Source organism: Lissotriton helveticus, chromosome 3_2, assembly GCF_964261635.1.
Source record: "Lissotriton helveticus chromosome 3_2, aLisHel1.1, whole genome shotgun sequence".
Taxonomy (NCBI): Eukaryota; Metazoa; Chordata; class Amphibia; order Caudata; family Salamandridae; genus Lissotriton; species Lissotriton helveticus.
Window position 1 is genome coordinate 111,414,240 of NC_136062.1, and position 21,849 is coordinate 111,436,088.

A 21,849-nucleotide genomic window follows, 5' to 3' on the forward strand; every position below is an offset into this window, starting at 1 on the left:
GAGAGACTGCTCTTTAGGGATGACGGAGTGCATCTTTCGACGCTTGGGAATGCCTATTATATAATGGAAGTGAGGGATGTGGTGAGTAAGCTGTGGAATGAGGCAATATGGTGTCACAGGAATGCATGAGGGGATGGGGCGAAAGATGCACAGTAGGTCCCCGGAGGAGGGGGGGGGGCAGGTAAGCGCCCTAAAGGGGGTTCCCTGGTTGGTGGTATTTGGGAGGGGTGGGGGAGTCACTAGCGGGCGCACCCACCTCTCGTGGGGGGGGGGGGGAGTGAATGATGGGGCGGCGACTGGAGGCATGAGAGTAGTGCCAGGATGCTAAAAGACATCTGAAGAAAGGGATGAAGAACGGAATGGGGCATGGAGTGGAATAGAAGGAGAGTCTGAAGGTTGAGTTGATGTTGGAGGGGGGGATTTGTTGTTGATTGTTGTGTTTTGGTTGTTTATGGTTGTGCAGCCTGGTCCTAATGAATGGCCTTTTATGCTTTAATCATCAGTGTGGCCTGATTATTGCGTGAGGTTAGTCGGGACCCCTTCCCACACGCTCTGGGTCCTTTATGAAGCCCCCTCCCCTTCCCGTAAGAGGGATGGCCTGAAACACACAGTGTACAGCCTGCATGTACCCTACTAACCGCCGACTCGCCTGTGCCATATGTGGCAAATTCAAGTGGTGGTGAACGGCAATGTGGGGCAGGGAGCGTGGTTGTTAGAAGGGGGGGGGGGCTTAGTTGGTTCACAGTGCCTCTGTTGCGTGGGTCACGCAGCTGCCCTTGATGTCATTTGGTCGGGTACGGGAACTTTGACCTAGCGTTGGTTTCAGTTCCGGTGAGGGCATGGGTATTGCCAGCCGCTCCTCACCCAAAGTCTTCCACCTCTGTAGAATGGCTTCGACATAGTTGGAATTTGGTGCTCTCCGTGAGACAGACAGCATGGGCCCGGTAGGTTTCACGGGCTCATGGTGGTTAAGGATCCCCAGCGGCGGATGGTCCCGTCCGACTGCTCACATGTTTCAGCAATACAAACTTTTATTAGATATTTAGAGATTGTCCAGCGTGGCCCTGCTTTCCCGAGTGCAGTGTCAATCGGGCAGCCTCACACGTGGGTCCCTGCAATCCAGCTGGGGCCCATTGAGTGGGACAATGCTTGCAGCAGATGCTGGTAGCAGATGGCTGAGAGCAGCAGGGGTCTATTCATGGCCGTGGAGAGGGGTTGCGCTGGGTGACCACATCGCTCATTTTGCCCCACCATCTCCTGTGGTTTATTGCCAGTCGTATGTATGCCTGGAAACATAAGACTAGTGCAGCTTTCCAAGACAACTACTGCCAATGTTTGAGAATTTTGAAAACTAGTAAAGTTGCATCAATTCAAGAAGTACTTCCAAGGGTACAGATTTGCTAATATTTTAGTAAAGTGGTCACTATATATGTTTAAGTTCCTGGTCAAAAAAATAAACAAGTAAAACTCTCTAAGTGAAATTAGGACGAGTTAAACCAACACAGAAACAGCAGGCCAGACTCAGGGCTCTCAGATCCACCTACAGAGCCAAGAAAGCACTTAGTTCCAGGGTGTCACACTGCAAACACACCTCCCTCCCCCTGAAGCTGCACCCCTGACAATAGAATATTGACAGGTGGAGTGTAGGAAGGTAAACACCACAGCAATAAAAAACACATGAACAGAGACATGTCTCACCATGGCAAATAGCCATGCATACAAGCATGTATTGGTTAACAAGGTTGCCAGCCTAAAATTTGGTGCACGCCGCCAGATTAGATAAATACCGGAACACCCTAGTAGGAGGTATGCAGCTGGTAGAAAAAAAGTTCAGTCCACATAACCCTCGCACACAATCTAGATACATGCAGCAAATCATGTAAAAGCACACACCCAACAACGGAAAGTCTGATCCAAAATAAAAATACAACCAGTGGATGATGCTTGCAAAGATTATGGTGTGGCAAAACAGACCCCACTGTGCTAGCCAATAACAGGACCTTGATAAACTGCTAGGCAGACCTATGTGGCTGGGTAGCCTTATTGAAATTGAAGCTTGCCCCAGCTCATGGGGGCTTTGGTGCTCCCCACTTTGAATATTATTTCTTTGCCGCCCAACCTCAATGCCTTTACACTGGCTATCTGAACATCTCCCTGAAGATACCAGTGTCTCGACACCCTGCTTGACTCACCTGCTGTCCTGGCCTGAAGGCTTCAGGCACCCCCCCTGCAAAAGGCCTCCCTCATCTATTACGGGTGGCTCTGCAATGCCTGGCAAGAGGTCATTGGCTCACTAAGAGTCTTTCCCTCATGACCCCACCACACTTTTTCTGTATCTCCCTAATCAAATGAAATAGGATTTGCAAAGCATGGCTTATCACACCTGAGGGTTTCCCGGTGCTGGCAGGGAGTGGGGGTGCTGTGCCAAATTAGTCAAAGAACCAGGTCTTCCTGTCTTTCTTGCACTTTTGCCGGGGTCGGTGATGGGCGGAGGTGGAGGTTGTTCCTGGACTTGGCCGCTAGGTGTTAGAAGGCACAGCCACCACCCCTGCTTCTGTGGATGTGGGAGGTGTGGGCCAGGAAGAGAGACAAGGATCTCAGTTTCCGGTTGGGTTGGTGGAAGTTCACCCTGTGGTTGAGGTAGGCTGGGCCCTTGTTATGAAGAGCCTTGTAGGCGTGGTGAGCAGTTTGAACTGGCAGCATTTGCTAGTGGGGGGCCAGTGTAGGGTTTTGAGGTGTGGGGAGATATGGGTCCTAGTCGGGAGGTTGAGGATGAGCCTGGATGCCGCGTTTTGGATGGTTTAGAGTATGTTAAGAAGTGGAGCAGTATCTTATTGCCAGTTTTTTAAACCTACCCACCTGTAACAAAGACTCTAGACCTTTGCAATATCTACCAGTGATACATATGTAATTTGTGTAAACAACAATGTGTATTGATCCTGCAATGTGGAAAACCAAAATATTATTATTATTTTTTTTTTAAGAAGTTGAGCGGTGATCCCCCCATAGAGGGAGTTGCCATAGTCCAGGCAGCTGCTGATGAGGGCCTGGGTGACGGTGCATCTGATGTCGAAGGGCAGCCATTTGAAGATTTTTCTGAGCAGGTGTATGGTGAGAAAGCAGGAGGATGAGACAGCATTATTCTGTTTCCTCATTGAGAGCTTGCTTTTGCGTATTATTCCAAGGTTTCTTGCGTGCTCTGTGGGTGCGGATGCCGGGCTGAGCTCCGAAGACCACCAGGAGTCATCGCACAGAGAATTATTGCTTCCGAAGAGGAGTATTTCAGTTTGGTCTGAGTGGGTCCGGAAGCCTTACCAGACACAAATTACAGCTTTAGGATCAAGTTGAACTCTCCACTTTTTTTTAATCTTTTTTAGAATCGACTGCTATTTTCCTTTAAAGGCCTCAGTGGGCAGCAAGATCTTCATGGAGGCTAGTTCTTAATCTAAGGCCTTCTCCGGGACTCATGGCAAGTGGAGGGCTCTGAATCTGCTACTCTCCATCTCAAATTATCTACATACGATAGGAAACGGTATACAGCTCATCAGTTGCTTATCTAAGGCGCTGGTCACCCACACTCATATCGTGTTACAATCCCTGAGAAATACCTGGGAGGCAGAATTTGACAGGGATCTACACAACAAGGAATGTGTGACAGCCCTAAAATACCCCCGAAAGGCTTTGCAAAATGTGCACCTGCAACTCATACAGTTGTATCTTCTATATAAAGCTCATATCTCATCACAAGGGATTCAGAGAATATTCCTGTATGCCTTGGACTTATTTTTGAAGCGTATCCCCAGCAGCGTACCTCAAATGTGTTAAGGGATTGCCCCTGCCTGCAGTCATACTAGTCAGAGGTGATGCAGAAAATCTCAGCAACCACATGCTTGCAGACACTGGACTCAAGAAGAAGGGGCACTGGACATGTATAAATGGCACAAAACAGATTTGATTCCTGGACCTGGCCCTCATTCCAGCAAAACAGGCAATTATACTAAAATGGAAAACATATTCCATTGCTCCTAGTAGTGCCGCTTGGAAACACACAGTGAGTCTTTGGGGTAAGGCAGAGTAGGTGGCTCTGCGTAGGTAAGAAGCTAGAGGTCTTCGCAGACGCCCAATAACTCTGGTTTAGGACCAGCCACTATCCCAGTTTACAGACTCACAGGCGGATAGCACCTCTTCCTCATGTGTTCCTCCTCCGGATTTGCTTTCCCATCACGCCTATTTGGATGGTCTGGTCCGGACTTGTGCCGGCTACTCTCACCGATGTGGCTGCACAATGGAGAGTGAGAGCTGGTGTTTTCCCACACTCCTCTTTTGATGGCCCCTAAGCACACCCACCTGCTCCTGGTCTTTCTGCCCATATAGCCAGACTCTGTTCTGTATAGACCTAGTCATGTGATCTCCTGACTTATCCATTTTAACCTGGATATCATATCATTAGCTCTTCGTGAGTTAACCCCGGTGCCACCAGTCCCTACCTTCTCTCTAGTTTGCCACAAGTTTACTTACATTTAGTTGGGTATGCACACCCCTACACTCCACATGGCGTATTGGATTTGGGGTTTCTGTCTCTATTCCTTCCTCCTTTATCTCCCTATTGAGAACTTTTAGTTCATTTAGATCCTATTTTAAAATAATTTTGCAATCCCGTTCTACAGGGATGTACCCTGCTAACAATTTCTATGAAATCTGTTATTGCATCTTGTGCTTTGCTGGTCAATGCAAAATCAATAAAAACAGATTAAAAAGAAATATAGGCCAATTTCTGTTCTGATGTTTACGGTGAAAAATTCAGACAAATCAGTTAATACTCAACTATCTGATTATCTTGAGAACAACTAAAACATTTCTCCACACATTTCAATCTTGTTTCATGCCTTTACACAGCACTGACTCTTCCCTCTTAGACGTTTTGGAACAGATTCGTAATATCTTATATCAAAGTGGGGCAGTGGCTCTGGTGCTGTTGTAGGCGTTGCACAGGGTGTCTTATTCTATTATGACTGAACAGCTTTTCAGGATAGGCATACATGGTCCTGCACTCAAATGGATCCTTGCTTTTCTGCCCAAATGCTCCTAAAACATTTCTTTATCTCCATACAAACCCTTCTTCCTACATCTCAAACTTGTGGTTCCACATGGCTCAGCCTTGAGCCCTACTTTATTATCATCTACATAAGGCTCCACTGGTATTTCTTACTGAATCTTTCAGCTTTAGTTTACAATTTACTTCCTATGCAGATGACACTAAGTAAGTAGTCTTCTCCAAAAACATTATGTTGACCCAAGACATTTTGAAAGACTACTTGCTAACAGTTATGAAAGGACGAGAAACAAAGAAAAAAAAACATCGCCTTTAGACAACCCAGCTTGATTTGGACACATACTTCGAGATCTGTTGAGCTTGTAAAGACCCATAATCCTACCAAATCTGCTAGTAATCTTCGCACGATCGTCAATCAGAACCTTTCTTTCAAATCTCAAATAGCCGCAATCTCTGCAAGCTGTTTCACTCTGCTGGAAGCGCACCGCAAAACAACTGAGATTCTCCCAGTGGCCACTGGAAAATGCCGATCCATGCCTTGTTAGCTGCTAGACTGAAATACGGCAATATGCTATACATTAGACTCCCAAATTACCTCATTCAAAAGCTTCAGATCATTCAAAATGTGAGAGCCCGACTCACCCCTAAATTACCTCGGATACAATCCATTTCTGCTCACCTAAAAAACTATGCTGGCTAGCAGCAAGAGAATCACGTTCAAAGCTTGTGTCGTCACTTACAGGGGGCCCACATACCTTCAAAGATTGTTTCATTCTTAGGTGCCTTTGCGGCTTTTAAGATCGGCATGTGCCAAATTGTTGAATGTACCTAGATATTCTTGTGCACGGACTGGGGGGAACGTGCTATCATCTACTTAGCTTCTAGGGCCTCGAATGAAGTGTGAGCTCAGTCATGGTCCCACCGACGCAAATTTCCCCAAGGCCCTGAAAACATGGCTATTTAGCTATTTTTTCTGTTGTTCCAGTATTACTAGCACCTTGACACTCTCTCACCAGCAGAGTTCTTTGAAAAACGTTCATTCGTGGAACACACATCTTTTCTGAAGTTTAGTACAACAGCGTGTGTAATGGGAAAATGTAAAACATATTTTAACCCAACTGAGGGGCTCACTTTAAAGATACCAGTCAACGGCCCAGGGGAGGAGACGAAACAGTGTAAAGATAATGAAAATCAAACCACCCTACTCATAACAAACAACAATTGCTATCATGACTATGGAGGTCCATTAGAAAAGATAGAATAGTAGTGGTATTTACTGCAGAACACGTCAATGGCATAGTCATATGCCGCTATACGAGCCGCGAGGGAAAGGAACATAATGGGGTAGGAGAACTCATTTTAATTACTAGCTTCAAGGTCAGTAATTCCATGGCACATGACAGCACCAATTCTTTAACCACTGTCCTGGGGTCTTACATACTTCTGACGGGAGACATTTTTTCACCAACTGGTTGCTGTACACGGCCGGGCTCGGCTCCGCTGTGGTGTCCTGGCCGGGCTTGGCTCCGCCGACCCCTGACTTTCTCTGTGGTGTTCCTGGCCGGGCTTGGCTCCGCCGACCCCTGCTTTTCGCTGCGGTGCTCCTGGCCGGGCTTGGCTCCGCCGGGGGTCGTGGACTACAACTCCCAGCAGCCTCATTGCGGCAAGGACGCCGCACTCGTAATTAGGAAGCGCCTGGAGGCGCATAAAGGTCCCCTCACCACTGAGTCCTGGGGGAGACGTTTTTTCACCAACTGGTTGCTGTACACGGCCGGGCTCGGCTCCGCTGTGGTGTCCTGGCCGGGCTTGGCTCCGCCGACCCCTGAGTTTCTCTGTGGTGTTCCTGGCCGGGCTTGGCTCCGCCGACCCCTGCTTTTCGCTGCGGTGCTCCTGGCCGGGCTTGGCTCCGCCGGGGGCCGTGGACTACAACTCCCAGCAGCCTCATTGCGGCAAGGACGCCGCACTCGTAATTAGGAAGCGCCTGGAGGCGCATAAAGGTCCCCTCACCACTGAGTCCTGGGAGAGACGTTTTTTCACCAACTGGTTGCTGTACACGGCCGGGCTCGGCTCCGCTGTGGTGTCCTGGCCGGGCTTGGCTCCGCCGACCCCTGAGTTTCTCTGTGGTGTTCCTGGCCGGGCTTGGCTCCGCCGACCCCTGCTTTTCGCTGCGGTGCTCCTGGCCGGGCTTGGCTCCGCCGGGGGCCGTGGACTACAACTCCCAGCAGCCTCATTGCGGCAAGGACGCCGCACTTGTAATTAGGAAGCGCCTGGAGGCGCATAAAGGTCCCCTCACCTCCTCGTCACGCGGGACGCGCGCGGACGCGCCCGGGACAAGGGCGGGACCGTCTGTGGCCGTCCGGGGCAGGAGGAGGCAGGGCAGGGCCACGACCCCTGGCAGTTTGGCCCTTGGATTCAATCATCTTGTAGTGAGTGCATAACTTCTCGTTTACTCATTTGTTTATATTGATCTTGTCTATTGAGTAAATGGCAAAATTGCGCTCTGCCAAAACTCCTGCCCTAGTTGGGACTTTGGACAATTATATGGTCAAGATGGTCACAAAGATAAATTCTGATAGTCGTCTGTCGCTCAGCCGGATTAGCCCCCCTGCCTCACCCACAGTCGACCTTCTTGCTGTAGACAACATTGACATTGATATTGTGAATGAGGGCGCCCCATCTGTTTCTCCCCTTGTTGTATTAGATTTTGACACGGCTTCTTCTTCGGCGGACATTCTTGATAGCAATGATGCATTGTCATCTTCTCCCACTGCTGCTCCATCCTTGACCCGCCGCCCTGTTAGGGCTTGTAGAAGACTGATCAATAAGCGTGGGGGGCAACGTAAAATCAAGAAAACTGCAACCTCTCAGCCTGTTCGGGCGCAGGTAATGAATGATGATAGTACTGAGGGGGGTTACGAAGCTGTGAATAACGACCATCTGCAGCTACTTGCAGACATGCTGACCACTAAAATGGAGTTAATGTTTAAACCCCTAATAGCAAAAGTAGACATGGTGACAAAAGAGGTAGCCAGATTAAGCACACTCCTATCTCCACCAGCTCAAGCGATCACTGAAAATATTATAAATGCAAATCAGAGTGATACTTCTGAGGGCGCTGTAGCAAACAGGAAGGGGGTTGATTACAAACTAGACCAAGTCTCTAAGGAGGTTTCTAGACTTGGGTGCCTCTTATCCACACATTTGTCACGGACTAAACTGCCTCAGATCATTGGACCTGGAATAGCCGCCACGCCAGCGGTCTCTGACTTAAATAGCGGCAAGGGGGTCAAAGGTACATCCACGGGTCAACCTGTTATCTGTGTGAGTTCTGCCCAACTTCTGTCAAAACCTGATATCATAGCTCCTACCTTACAGAAGAAAATAGCCGCTAATAAGGCAGGCGATAATAGTTTGGGGGGGACAATGAGGAGGAAAAAACCTGTAGTTAATTTACCCCCTGATTGTGCACCATACACAGTGGTCTTAACAAATGTCCCGCCAGTAGACCCAAACTCTTTTGAAGCACAGGATGAGTTGACCAGCTCTCTAGGCAATAAAGTCATTGCTTGGTTAAATAAATACTGTGGGTTTCCCACCGCTTTTTGTAATGACATACTGTTAGTGCGCAGGGTTGACTGGATTGGCACCTCAAGAAAATCATGCATAGGCGACTGTGTTATTGTAAATTTAAGACACCCGCAGCACGTCGCAACTGTCTTGTTAAGGGCGGCCTCCTTACCGGTTACCGAGGATAATATAAGTGTGCACCCGTTGGGATATTTTTATAACCATCTGAACATGACTCCTACTCCTAATTCTTATGTTGGTCATCAGACCCCTACTTACCCCTCAAACAGGCAGGTCTTTTTGCCTGGGATGCCCCAAGAACACCAATCATCTCTGAATATGGACTCATATTGTTATAATCTGTGTAGGCCTAATTCACAATCACTTCCAATTTTGCCCTTGTTTAACCGGTTTGCCCCTCTATCATCTTTAAGTGAAAATGATTGACTGTCTACTAATGAGGGTCCCTCAAATGAATATTGTCGGATAATGACCTGGAACATTGCCGGTATTAGGGCCAAGGTAGGGATTGATGAATGGACTAAACTACTGAAGACCTTTGATATTCTTGCATTCCAGGAAACTTGGGACTTAACAAACAGTTTCTCTTTGGATGGTTATTCACATTTTTCTGTACCTGCTACTAGAGGAGGGGCAGGCAGACCAAGGAGGGGCTTGTTAATTCTGTTTAAATCGTCTTTAAAAGGGGTGTTAACACAACACAATTCTGGCTCCAAAAATTGTTTGATTGTCGAATTTAATCCTCCCTCTTTTTCCAATATTTTGTTTATTAATTTCTATAATTCTTGTCCTAACGATGACACCAGGCAGAATTTAGATATCATTGAATCTTTTTTGTCAGTCTATAGAACAAAGGTAAAAGAGTTCGAAGTTATTCTTTTAGGTGATTTTAACATTCATCCCTGCAATCAGTCATGTACAGATCCCTCAGAAGAGGGGCCTTTGCACTCTTTACTACCACACTTTGAGCATTCTACTAGGGGGGAGACCCTTGAATCTTACTTGAATGCTTGGAATCTGTATGAATCTAGTTGTGGGGAATTTGATAGCAGAACTCCTACCTTTAAAGGTAATGGCAACGGTACTGTAATTGACTATATATTTATGTCTTGTCAGATTTTAGAGAGGGTGGTTCACTATGGTACTATGGTTTCAGTATTTAGCGACCATAACCCTGTAGTAGCGGAGATGTTGTTTAGTGCCTTTTTGAACCAGAGTGGGTTAGGGGGGAATAGAAGTCAAGATGTGGTGTTAAAGGACCAGGGTCGCAGATTGAAGCGGTCTTCTGTTGTCCCTGAGGATGTTCTTCATGCTGTCCTTGATAGCACTGAAAATGATGTGCTGATATGTTTAGATACAAGGGCATCAAATCCTCAAGTTATGTCTGCCTTTGGTAACATCTGTAAAACCATTGACATTAGCCTAACAAATAAGAAAAAACAGTCTAAGCCTAGGGAGAAAAAATGGTTTGATCATGCTTGTTCAAGAGCTCATACTGTTCTGCTTAAGGCCCTTAAAGCTGTCCCTAAAGACCGTCCACTAATAACTACATTAAGATCTTTATATAAAAAAGCCTTAGAAAATAGGAAGGAGATCAGGGAATCTGCCTGGTCACAATTGTCTGATCCTGAGATTGCTAAAAATAGTGCTGACTTCTGGAGAGTAGTCAATCAGCCCTTCTTTTCAGATAAGGATCAAGCTTCACTTGAGTTAAATATCCCGGATTGTGACTGGATTGATCACTTTGAGGCAATATATTCGAGCAATTTAGTTGAAGATCTGTCAGACGGTCTTCCTCTTTCTCATGAGGTGCAGGGCGTTGTTTTTGAGGTCTCGGAGGTGGAGAAGGCCATCGATCAGACCCTAAAAAACAAAGCCCCCGGGCCGGATGGAGTCCCTGCTGACTTCTTTAAAATGGACCCAAAGCTTTGGTCGAGGGTGTTGTGTGGTGTTTTTAATGCCATAACTAGATACAGTATCCCGGCATCCTGGAAGGAGTCTGTAATTATTCCTGTATTTAAGAAGGGAAGTAGGGTAGATCCGGCATGTTATCGCCCGATATCTCTTATCGATTCATCAGTAAAATCTTTGGGCAGGGTCATCCTACTTAGACTCCAGACATGGCTTGACGATAGAGGGGTCTTATCCAACCTGCAGTACGGTTTTAGAACTAAACGGGGTACTATGGACCAGTGCCTTAATCTGCAGATGTTAGTGGATAAATATACCAGGGCTAAAGATGGGTCGTTATATTTAGGGTTCATGGATTTATCTTCGGCCTTTGATCTCGTGAACCGTAATAAATTGTGGCACATTCTTGCAGATCTGGGTCTTGATCGAGCACTTGTAAACCTTCTCGCCGATCTCCACTCAGACCTCCAGGCTTCCGTTAGGGTTGACCCGGGGGGGCGACGCACTAGTCATTTCAAGTCCAAAAGAGGGGTGAGACAGGGGTGCATTTTGGCACCCCTGCTCTTCACAGTTTATATCAATGCCCTTGAATCCGAGTTAAAGACAGCAACACCGGACATACCGCGTATAGGGGAGACCTGTGTTCCTGTCCTCCTGTACGCGGATGACGCGGTGCTTTTGTCCCGCACAGGACTGGGACTTCAGCGGTTACTAGACGCATTTGGGCTTTTTATGACCTCATTAGATCTCAAAATAAATGCTAAAAAATCACAAATTATGATGGTGGGTAAAGGCTCACGCTGCAAGAAAGTTAAAACCTTCTATTGTAGCAAAGCAGAAATGCAAAGAGTTTCGACATTCCCGTATTTAGGAGTCACGTTTGAAGATAAGGAGAACTGGTGCCCCCAAATAAGAAACAGAAATAGTGCCCTAGTAAGAACATCTTCTGCCATCCTGAGTTTCAGCAGAAGGCTGGGGGCTAGGCCAGTCCCAGCCCTTATGACCATCTATAACGCCAAGTGCGTGTCTGTTGCAACCTATGGCTGTTCACTATGGGGATATGGATCCATAGACTGTCTTCAGGTTTCTGAAAATAAATTTCTTAGATCAGTCTTGTCTCTACCTCAGTCCACACCATCTTACTCAGTTCATTCTGAATTGGGGGCCGATTTTATAGCAGACAAAATTCGAGTGGCCCCTTTAATCATGTGGCTTAAAATTTGGCTTAATAGTGAACTATCTTTAAATCAGGCCATTTTGAAAGACTGTCTTTTACTTGACAACGTCCATAAAATCAAGTGGTTAACCTACGTTAAAAATGGCTTTAGCGCCCTGGGTCGACCTAACCTCTTTTCCTCACCGGAGTCTATATCCCGGACTGATATTGTCAGAACCAAAAGTGACATGCTCAAGAGGCTGTCCTTATTAATAGAGGAAAAGGAGCTGATAAAACCTTTGGTTAGAGCACACATTTTGGTTGCAACCTTTCCAGGCCCTGAATTTTATCTTACCCTGGTTAACCGCCCTTTTCATAGGTTTTTATTAACTCGTTTCCGCTTCAATATGATTCACCTGATATTAGGTCAGTATACAACTTGGTGTAAACCTGATGAATTTCCACCTTGTTCTTGTGATAGCTTCTCTATCCAAGATACTATACATTTCACCATGTTCTGTGGTCACTTTACAGTGGAAAGGAGGAAGTATCTTGTGCCAATCTTAAAAAAGGCAGGGTTTCTGCAAGTAAGACCAGCACTTCTTTATTTGCAGCTGTTAAATCATCCCAGCATTGTCTTTCGCGTAGCCAACTATTTGGTGTGTGCGGTGCGCACCAAGAAAAGACTTATGGAGAATGAGAGATTGGCAATATTGTTGTGAAGTTTTGCACCTAGCACTTTATTAATTAAATACTACCATATATCAGGAACTAGGTTGATGGCGGTATGATGATGATTTTTAAATATTTTATGACATATCTTTTTATGAATTTAGTGATGATCTTAAAAATGTTTTTATTCTTTTGCTTTGTCTTTTATTAAACTATGATATGTGTTTTTTAAATTTAAAGATGTTTATTTTTAACATTGTATAATGTGTGTATTTCTTCATGTACCGTGCCTTTTTTGATATTGATTTATCGAATAAAGATTTCTGACTGACTGACTGACATACTTCTGCCGATTTGCCCTCACCAAAACGTTTGTGAGTTAGAAAACAAGGAGAGCGTTTTTGAACAAGGACACTGATCGACCTGTAGCAGCAATTTTTTTTAGATGTGATGGGAATGTAAAATACATAAATATTTGTTTAAAAAAAACAGTACATGGTGTGAAGCAGCTGATAAGCTTCTTTTAACAAGCAAGTACAGGCTAGCATGGCCTCTCTTCCAAAGAGTTACATGCATATGACAACACTTCCTTATCTACCAACACTTCCTGTTTTCAGTGCTCACCACATCTCTAAATTAAGCTTCCCTTGAGCAATGGAGATTCTGGCAAATTACTATTAACCCATTATGGACTTTTAAACAGCTATTTCCGCTTAAAATATGTTTTTCATAGATTTCGTGTAACAATGGAAACAACAAGAACCAATACACTAATAAAATAAGCAGCTCTTCTGTAGTCATACTGCTGAAGCACCCTGAGATAGGAGTCTTGTGTCCTAAGGATCTGCCTGAAAATAACCAATGTATATAAACAAGAATTCCGAATCAAATAAAGAGTCTATACGGCTACAAATAGAAGAACATTAAAATGAATGTAAATCCACCAAAAATGTCAGCTGTCTTTAATTAGTGTAATCTTGGACCCTTTAAATGTAGACAGGTTCAAGACGTTGGCTTCTACCAGACCTTAATTACAGCCCGTCTGTTTATGCAGGACCTTGCAACATTTTGTAAAGGAGGCTTCAAATACACACAAGCTAACTCCTACTAAAGGCTTTGAGGATACTAGAAGGATAAACATCCATGTTCTCTTGTGTTTCAACATGGAGCCACTTGGTCTTCTACTCACAGATAACAGCATCAGGATTCACCAATATGCCTATGATACACCACTCTACTTGCAAATCTCCTCTGCTTCAGACAACCAACACATTAAACACTGCCTGCATATCATCCAGACATGGATGTTTCAACACGTACGTGAAGATCAACCCAACCAAGACAGAATTGCTCTTATTTGCCAAGAACAACAAACAAGAAATAGTACAAATCTGGCTCAAGGACATGAATGTGGATGACTGAGTGAAAGCCAAGTCACCTGGATTCACCCCGAACACCAACCTCACCCTCAATGAGGTTGTAGCCTCTGATTGGTTTCCCAAACACATACTTGGGATGATGGGTGTCTGAGAGAAAAGCTGTTTACAGTGCATCCTACTGAACAACCAAGCAGAAAGAAGCATAGATGAACCTTGCCATCCAAGAACAATCAAAAGTGTGCGGAGAACAGTTCTTTAAGATATATAAATCTTGGCTTAGGGAGAAGGGAAAACAGGTGCTTTGGGAGGAAGCACCCCCCAGAATAATCTCTATCACAACATAAGAAATTGTTCTTGAAATGCATTAATGAGCCGCAGTCCTCTATGACAGTGAGATCTGAGGTAATCAAACAGTCACTGAAGACCATTGAAAGAAATATGGAAGCCTACCCTATGAGGAATAAGGTGCAAAACAGGCCCAGAAAGCGGCTGATTAGAGTCTTTGGACAATTTGAGAAGGAGTGAATGCTTGTAAATCTTGGGCCTCTAGTGTTTGATCCCGCCATTGTTCAGTGTGAGCTCATGCTCAACTACAGATGGTGGCACCCATGTCTGCAACAGGTATACAAACTCTCTAATGTAAATTAGAGTGATAGCCAGGAGGGTGCTGGTATCATTGTTGCTACCAGAAATTCTGAACATAAATGCTTAAACATAGTTGTTAGATATGAACATGAACACTCAAAGAAAACAAATATTTCAAATGTTCTGTAATCAGCAAGTAAAATCAATGCACATCCTTTACGAAAAGTTACAGACTGTATTTCCAGTAAGTATCTTGCAACATGAGTGGCTGATTGAAATTTTCATGGCAGTTTAAATCTTATCTGTAGCATTTAACAAACAGCCGTTGTTCATATTATCGTAGTTTAAGTATATTTGAGATCACTTAAACAAGAGCCCAGTAAAGCTGCAGAACTGCAAAAAATATAGAGTACCTGAAACAGAAGCTCCATCTTTGTTGGTTTACCTTGAATTCCACATGAAAATAAGCATAAGAGATGGAAAGTAAGAAGTTGGTGCAGAAATAGATAGCATCATGTCGTACTTTCCACCAGAAATAGTTGAAGATGACCCTAGATGACTGGGTATCTACACCAGAGCAGAGGTCTACCATTATGACTGGAATGCTGTTACTAGAAAAACTTTCCTACACTCCCCCCATCACCTCCTCTTGCAGGTTAAGAATGACTTAGAAATGTGCATTTTTTCAGACACTAACCAGCCCCCATTTATCCAAGACAAAATTACCCACACATTGCTTAAGTATTGGATTCGGGTGCGTAATGTAGGCCCCTGATTTGAAGGATGCCCCTAACCTTTAAAGGAGCCTCCATTTAGGCCAATTCTAATAAATATCTGCAAGAAAATGGTAGACCTAGGGGCCTCTCATAACATTCTGCAAGGGGGCCCATCATTTAGTGCTACATCATTGATTGGAGTTGCAGTGGGCAAAACGAGGTGGCCATTTTTCAGAAAAGACACCTCCCTCCGATTCGCAGTGTGGTGGCTCTCAGAACAAGGACAAACACCTATCCTGTCAAACTCAGCAAGGAACCTAGGATTGTAATCAACAAACAAATATCGGTGTCTAACTAGGTCAACATGGTTGACTCCACCTGCTTGTACACCCTCAAACTCATCAAGAAAGTTTTTAGAGGGCTCCTGCTAAACACATGAAGATCGAACAGTGATCACCAGCAGACTGGCCCATGGATACGCTCTCTACATTGGAATCATAGGGCAACTCACCAAGAACCTCCAGGTTATTCAGAACGCAGCAGCCAGACTCACCCTCAAACTCCTTCTGCATGCACACACATCCAATCACCTAAAAGACCTCCACTGGCTAACTCTACTCAAAAGTGCCTTCTTCAAACTCTTCACTCCCACACACCCAACAATACTTAAGCAAAGCCCCACATACTTAAACAGCTGTATCAACTTTCAGACCCTGCCAGACACCTCCACTCTGCCAACCTGTTGCTCTCTCATGTCCCTTACTTCTGAAGAGATAGGGATAGAACCTTTTCTTACCTAGCTCCGAAAGCCTGCAACAACCTCCCCTAATACATTATAGCTGCCAGCTCATTCTTAGAATTTCACAAAAATTTAAAACCTGGATATTCAAATAGGGCCCAGTCATGCCAGGCCCTCTCATTCTTAGGCACCAGGATAACCCGTGGATAGTATAAACATCTTACAAATTAATTTAATATAACAGAGGACGCAATAGAACATATTCTCTTGATTTTATAGAAATCATCATTGCTTGAAACTTAATCTTTTCCTAGTGTAATGAAACTTTTCTATTCTGGTAAACAAATCACTGTAATTTGGGTAAGGTAATTCGAAGTCTTAAAAAATGCACCAACGTAAAAAAAATATAGTGAAGAAAAACGTACTTATCCAGTTTCTGACATTGATGAAACTCTGTTGATTTGTCAAGTCAAAAAGCAGAAGAAATCCCATGGCATCCCGGAAGAAAGCAGTCGTCAAACTACGAAACCTACAAAAACGAAGTAAGACAAAACTCATTCTACTTTTCCGATACTAAAGCATTGCCACTGATCAGTTACAAAAAATATATTTGGAAATTAATAATATCTGATAAAAACCCAATATGTGCACCATCACACAGTGCCTTAGTAATTTTTGAGACAAACTTGTACAGTAAAAATCAAAGCTGAAACTTACATAGACACGTAAAGCATTAAGGGCCAGATGTAGGTAATTGAAATTTACCAATTTGAAAATACAGAATTTTACAGATTCGGTATTTTCGAATCGGTAAATGCTATGTAGATAAAAGTTCGGTAAAAAATACCGAATCGTTAAGATTCGGTATTTACCAAATCGGAGGCCCATAGGAATAAATGGCAATTACCGAATCGGTAAATACTGATTCGGTAAAATAGGGAAAGAGTCAAGGGTGGCAGGATGACACCCTGTTGCACCCCTGAATAGTGCGTGTGTGCACATGTGGCACACATACATGCCCTAGGGACATGTGTGTCTGCCACATGGCACTGGTGTAAATGCACAGATTTGCATTTACAGAGGTATTCCTTATTTACCACCAACTTATAGTTGGTGGTAAATAACGAATCCTTAAGGCACAGAAGCACTCATCAAAGTGCTTCCTACATGTCATTTACAGATTCGGTAAATACCGAATCGGTAAATGATGATTCGGTAAATACCGAATCGGTAAATGATGATTCGGTAAATACCGAATCGGTAAATACTGATTCGGTATTTACCGAATCTGTAAAATGGCCACCTACATCAGAAAAGCCTATTACCGCTCGGTAACGTCCGAAATTCATTAATTTTGGCAGTTACCGACCGGTAATAGCCTTCCTACATCTGGCCCTAAGAAACAAAACTTCAGCTAGTAGTCAGGTGCCAGATTTGGAGCAATGCACTAGTTGTAGTGTTAAACAAGAAGCACCAAGATGAAGTATAACCAACAAGTTAGTGACAATGGTCTAGCGCTCACTACTAATCAGAGGTAATATTTTGTGGAAAGGAAGAACCAAGGATAAAATATCAGTTTTCTCATTTCTATCCATGAAAAGTGCAAAAGAAACATACTTTTAGAATGTAAAGACTAGCATGGGCACTTGCCACTATTTGACTTGCAACAGTGTGTGGGGAGGAGCATGTGTGTGAAAGAGAGCGAGGGAGAGGAGTAAAAGATCAATCTAACACTTTTCAGATCAGTGATGAATTATAAAACAACAAAATTTGGTCCTTAAAATATTAACTCCCTTTCCTGCTCAGGCTTTTACACACTCTGTGCTGAGCCCTTTTTAGGTCTTGCCCATTGCCAGCGCTTGTGCTGTCTCTTTGAAACATGTAGTATATACTTTGTGGGCTTCAGTCCGCCCATAGGCTTCTCATTTGCTGGCTCCGTTATCACTCTTCTATCCTTTATCCCCATTTGACTTTGACCACTGCATGCGTGTGTCATGTCCATTCCTGTGTTTAGCCCTCTCTGAGAGCAGAGACCAATTACCCTATCCTTCCACTGGTCACATTTTAGCATTTGTTTCAGGAACTACTTTTTTCTTTGTTGGAAAGCACTTAACACGAGCACTCGTGTTTTCACTTGCCTGTAAATCTTGTTCTTATCTCGTGACATCTGCTGTGCAATCAAAGAGCGAGGCCGCTTTCTCAAATGCTATTGTGCACGTGGGTGCTGCATCTGCCTGGGGAACACTTACCATTAGGCCATGTAGTGCTGAAACACATTGCTAAAGCCAATGGCTCTTACATTGCCGAGACTAATTTTTTTGCCAATGCTTGTTTGATGTTTGGGGCACTTAACGCTTAAGCCTTCATAGCGTTTTCTTTTACCCCCAAAAGGAATTTGAGCCAAATTTATGTCCTTTTTTGCCCCCACGTATTGGGAATTCTAACCAGTGTTTCGGGAGCCCCAATGAGGGAACCGAGAAAATAGACAAAATATAGCAAAATGTTGGCTTTTATTTTCAAAACTGTAAAATGTGGTGTGCTAAAAAGCACTCCCTCAACTTTACAATACTTCACTATATCTGACAAGAAACATTAATAGCACTGGTTACCAACACTACACTTGCAGCATCAAACTCATCAGTCTGGACACAAAAAAGCAAAAGGAGAAGGACAAATCTGGCAAGCTCCATCACTCCTGCTCTTCAGGAAGGAACTTAAGACATGCCTCTTCTATCAACATCTTATCCACGGGTAACCCGACCAGAATTCTGGACCCTAACTGATCACTGCCTTTGTTCTGCCAGCATTCCCTCCCCCCGCTGCACTTCTTGCCTCTGCCCTCACCTTGTGCAGTGCTCTATTGCCAGGTTTGCACTCAATAAATATGCATAAATACATACAGTCACATTTAATATGTGGTGAACAACTCCTGCTTCATTTTGTTCCACATAGAAAGTGAATACCTGAGCAATGTTACTGGGTTATCATTTCTTGATTTCTTTCGGTCACGATGCGTTTCAAAATGCCCAGAAATCTTCAAATGCTGCCCCAGCCTTGCTGCTACACCAGCACTTTGGTAAATAGGGGTTCCACGTCAAAATCACATTAGATGGCTTAGGAGCCGAGTGAGTTACGGCATGGAGCCACAGCACTACAGATAGTAGATTATCATAAGTATTGAATATTAAATTAGTTCAGCCTTGCCACAGGGAATGAATACACAATCTACTAGAGACAAACCTAAGGTTCTTCTAGGCCATAGGAGTACATAGAAGTATTGTTTTCATACCTTTCTTGCCCAGCAGTGTCCCACAGCTGAAGATGTATTCTTTGGCCTCGCCCCGCAACGCCATCTGGTCCATTTGACCTATAAACCTTTACAATATTAAGCAGATAAAAGGTGAGGCAAGAGCATTCATTATGTAATTTCTCATAGAGCGAAAACTGTAATTTATGCATTTCCTGCAGGAACAGCATGGCTAATGAAGGAAAACATAACATTCTTGAGTATTGCTTGGCATGTTCTGTTAGTCTTAAGGATAATGAACACTACACATTATGTGAAAACAGTCAAGTATGCGAGCAGCTGAAATAACCTCATATCTTATGTAGAAAGTACACACAGTTCCCTGACTATGTCTGCAGAGGCTATTCTTGCACTACAAGGAAGTTACCTATTGGGCCATGAATAATGATAAGGAAATATTTGACCACAAGATACCCTAACACACATACATATATACATACATACATTAATATAAAAAAACGCGTTGTGGCTGAGGTTTGATTGAGCTGCAATAAACAACTCACTGCTCTGCACCAAATCGTGGTCCGGGCTCGTGTCTTTTCTCCTGTGGAAATCTGCAGTTCGAGAGGAGTTTCTGTGATATATATATATTTTTTTTTTGCAGTGTTTTATATAGCGCGAACTAGACCCGAACTGAATCAGGTATCAGAGCGCTTTACATAGCACCAGTTACGTTACACGAGGACACGCATTCATTTTTTAAATTATTTTTTTAGGCACGGGGAGATTAAGTTATTTGCTCAGAATCACAGGAGGTTTTTGGCGTCGTTACCGAGACTCGAACCCAGATCCGAAGTCGAGCACCCTAGCCGTTAGGCCAACTATATATATATATCAGCTCCTTTCCACCGATAACACGAGTCACTCAAAAGCGGGTGCTGTTTTGCGGCGGTGTCCCACGTAACAAATAGTAGCTCCAATTCCTCTGCAATACCCGGCCGGGTCAGAAGAAATACAGCACTCACGGGGTTTTTTTCTTAGCTTTCAGAAAGGTTTATTCAAAGAACGCGTTTCGGGAGAAACTCCCTTCGTCAGTGTTCACATCCGGACGCGCTGTGTGGCACCATTATGTGTATTCATTTGGGTCATTGAAACAAACAACAGACATCAGCGAACATTCGAATTTGCGCGCCATCTTTGAGTGTACATTTCATTCAAAAGAATTTCTTCATATATGTTTCAATCATGTTATTCTAACAATTCATCACGTCATGTATTGGCAAATATGTAACACAGAAAGTACACTATCTAGTGCTACATCAGTCATGAGGTCTTACTGGCACTGATTACCTGGACATAAATTTCCCGAGAAACTGATGTTATAAAACTTATAACATCTCCATAAATACGAATATCGTAATTCATCAGGGCACCAATTTACTGATAACATCTTGCCGTGTATTGGCAATTGCAGCCTAAATGGCCGCATAAATCTCAGGATAATCTCATGAGCAGACTATATTTGACATGCCCCAGACTTATCTAATACCAAACGTGATTTAAAAAGATCGGTGCATTTTCAATTCATATTTTAATAACCCTTATATCATACCTATTCTCAAGGTGCTGAATATCTTCTCAACCGTTCATTAAAGCACCTTAACATATCACTGTTCTCCAGATACTGGTATTTTAGGATTGAACCCAAGTGTGATGACATTTCCTCTCCCATATTCAGACCTCCCGGTGCCTTGGTCTCTAAATCGATTATATATCGAGACTCTAGTCTCCTGAGTGTCTGTAATTTGTTACCACCTCTCGGACTTCCGGGCACACAGTCTAAACAAAAATATCTCAAAAGATCCCTATTGCTGTCGTGTTTAATTGCAAAATGTCGAGCCACTGGATAGGTAAAATCTCTATTCACAATGGCCCGCATGTGTTCTAGCACTCTCAATTTTACAGGATTAATTGTGCTGCCAATATATTTTAATTGGCAAGGACACATTAAGCAATAGACAGCATAATCTGTGTGGCAAGACATGAATTTGTTTATTTTCTTTCCCCCTTTACAGCCTTTCACATCATATGTCAGGGTTCTTTTACTGGCTGTGCAGGCTTTGCACTTCCCGCACGGGAAGAAACCCGTGGCATCTTTCAGAGTCCCTTGCTTCTTCTCTAGGGGCTTCAAATGGCTCTGAACCAAATGATCACGTAGAGATCTGGCCTTTTTGAAGGTTATAAGTGGAACAGCTGGTATGTCAGATCCAACAATTTGGTCAGTTTTTAGAATATGCCAATGTTTGATCATTATGGATCTTAACCGGAAAGAATTGGCTGAATAGGGTGTAATCATGCGAAATTTGCCATCAATAGTGGGACGAATCTTTGTTTCGAAAAGGGAGCTACGGGACAATCTCCTCCCTCTACTTAGAGCATCATGTAAAAGATTGGGATTATATCCCCTATTTGAGAATCTGTTCATACTGTCACTGGCTGCTTGTTCAAAGTCTTCCTCTAGGGTACAATTGCGTCTAAGTCTTAGAAATTCCCCATAGGGGATGCTATTTATGAGTTTACGGGGGTGACTGCTGGAGGCGTGCAATATACTATTGCCTGCCGTTGGTTTTCGATAGAGTTGGGTACATATCTTACCATTCCTCACACTGACTTGGAGGTCCAGATAATTGACCCTTTCTTTGCTCACCTCTCCCGTAAACCTCAAATTGCAATCATTGTTATTGAGCGCTTGTATGTACTCATTGGCCTCTGCTACTGACCCATCCCAGACAAGGAACAGGTC

The 21,849-nt window shown here is 43.9% G+C and overlaps 1 protein-coding gene across 4 annotated transcripts in view; it reads right to left on the bottom strand.

Annotated features, from left to right (window-relative positions):
* RAB27A (RAB27A, member RAS oncogene family) overlaps window positions 1-21,849 on the bottom strand; it is a 533,740-nt gene that overhangs the window by 73,432 nt on the left and 438,459 nt on the right. For all 4 annotated transcript variants that reach the window (XM_078684858.1, XM_078684862.1, XM_078684859.1 and 1 more), the window contains 2 exons: window positions 19,089-19,174; window positions 16,225-16,328 (listed from right to left, as the gene is read on the bottom strand). In XM_078684858.1, coding sequence (XP_078540984.1) covers window positions 16,225-16,328; window positions 19,089-19,174 — 190 coding nt within the window. The remainder of the gene's footprint in view (window positions 1-16,224; window positions 16,329-19,088; window positions 19,175-21,849) is intronic.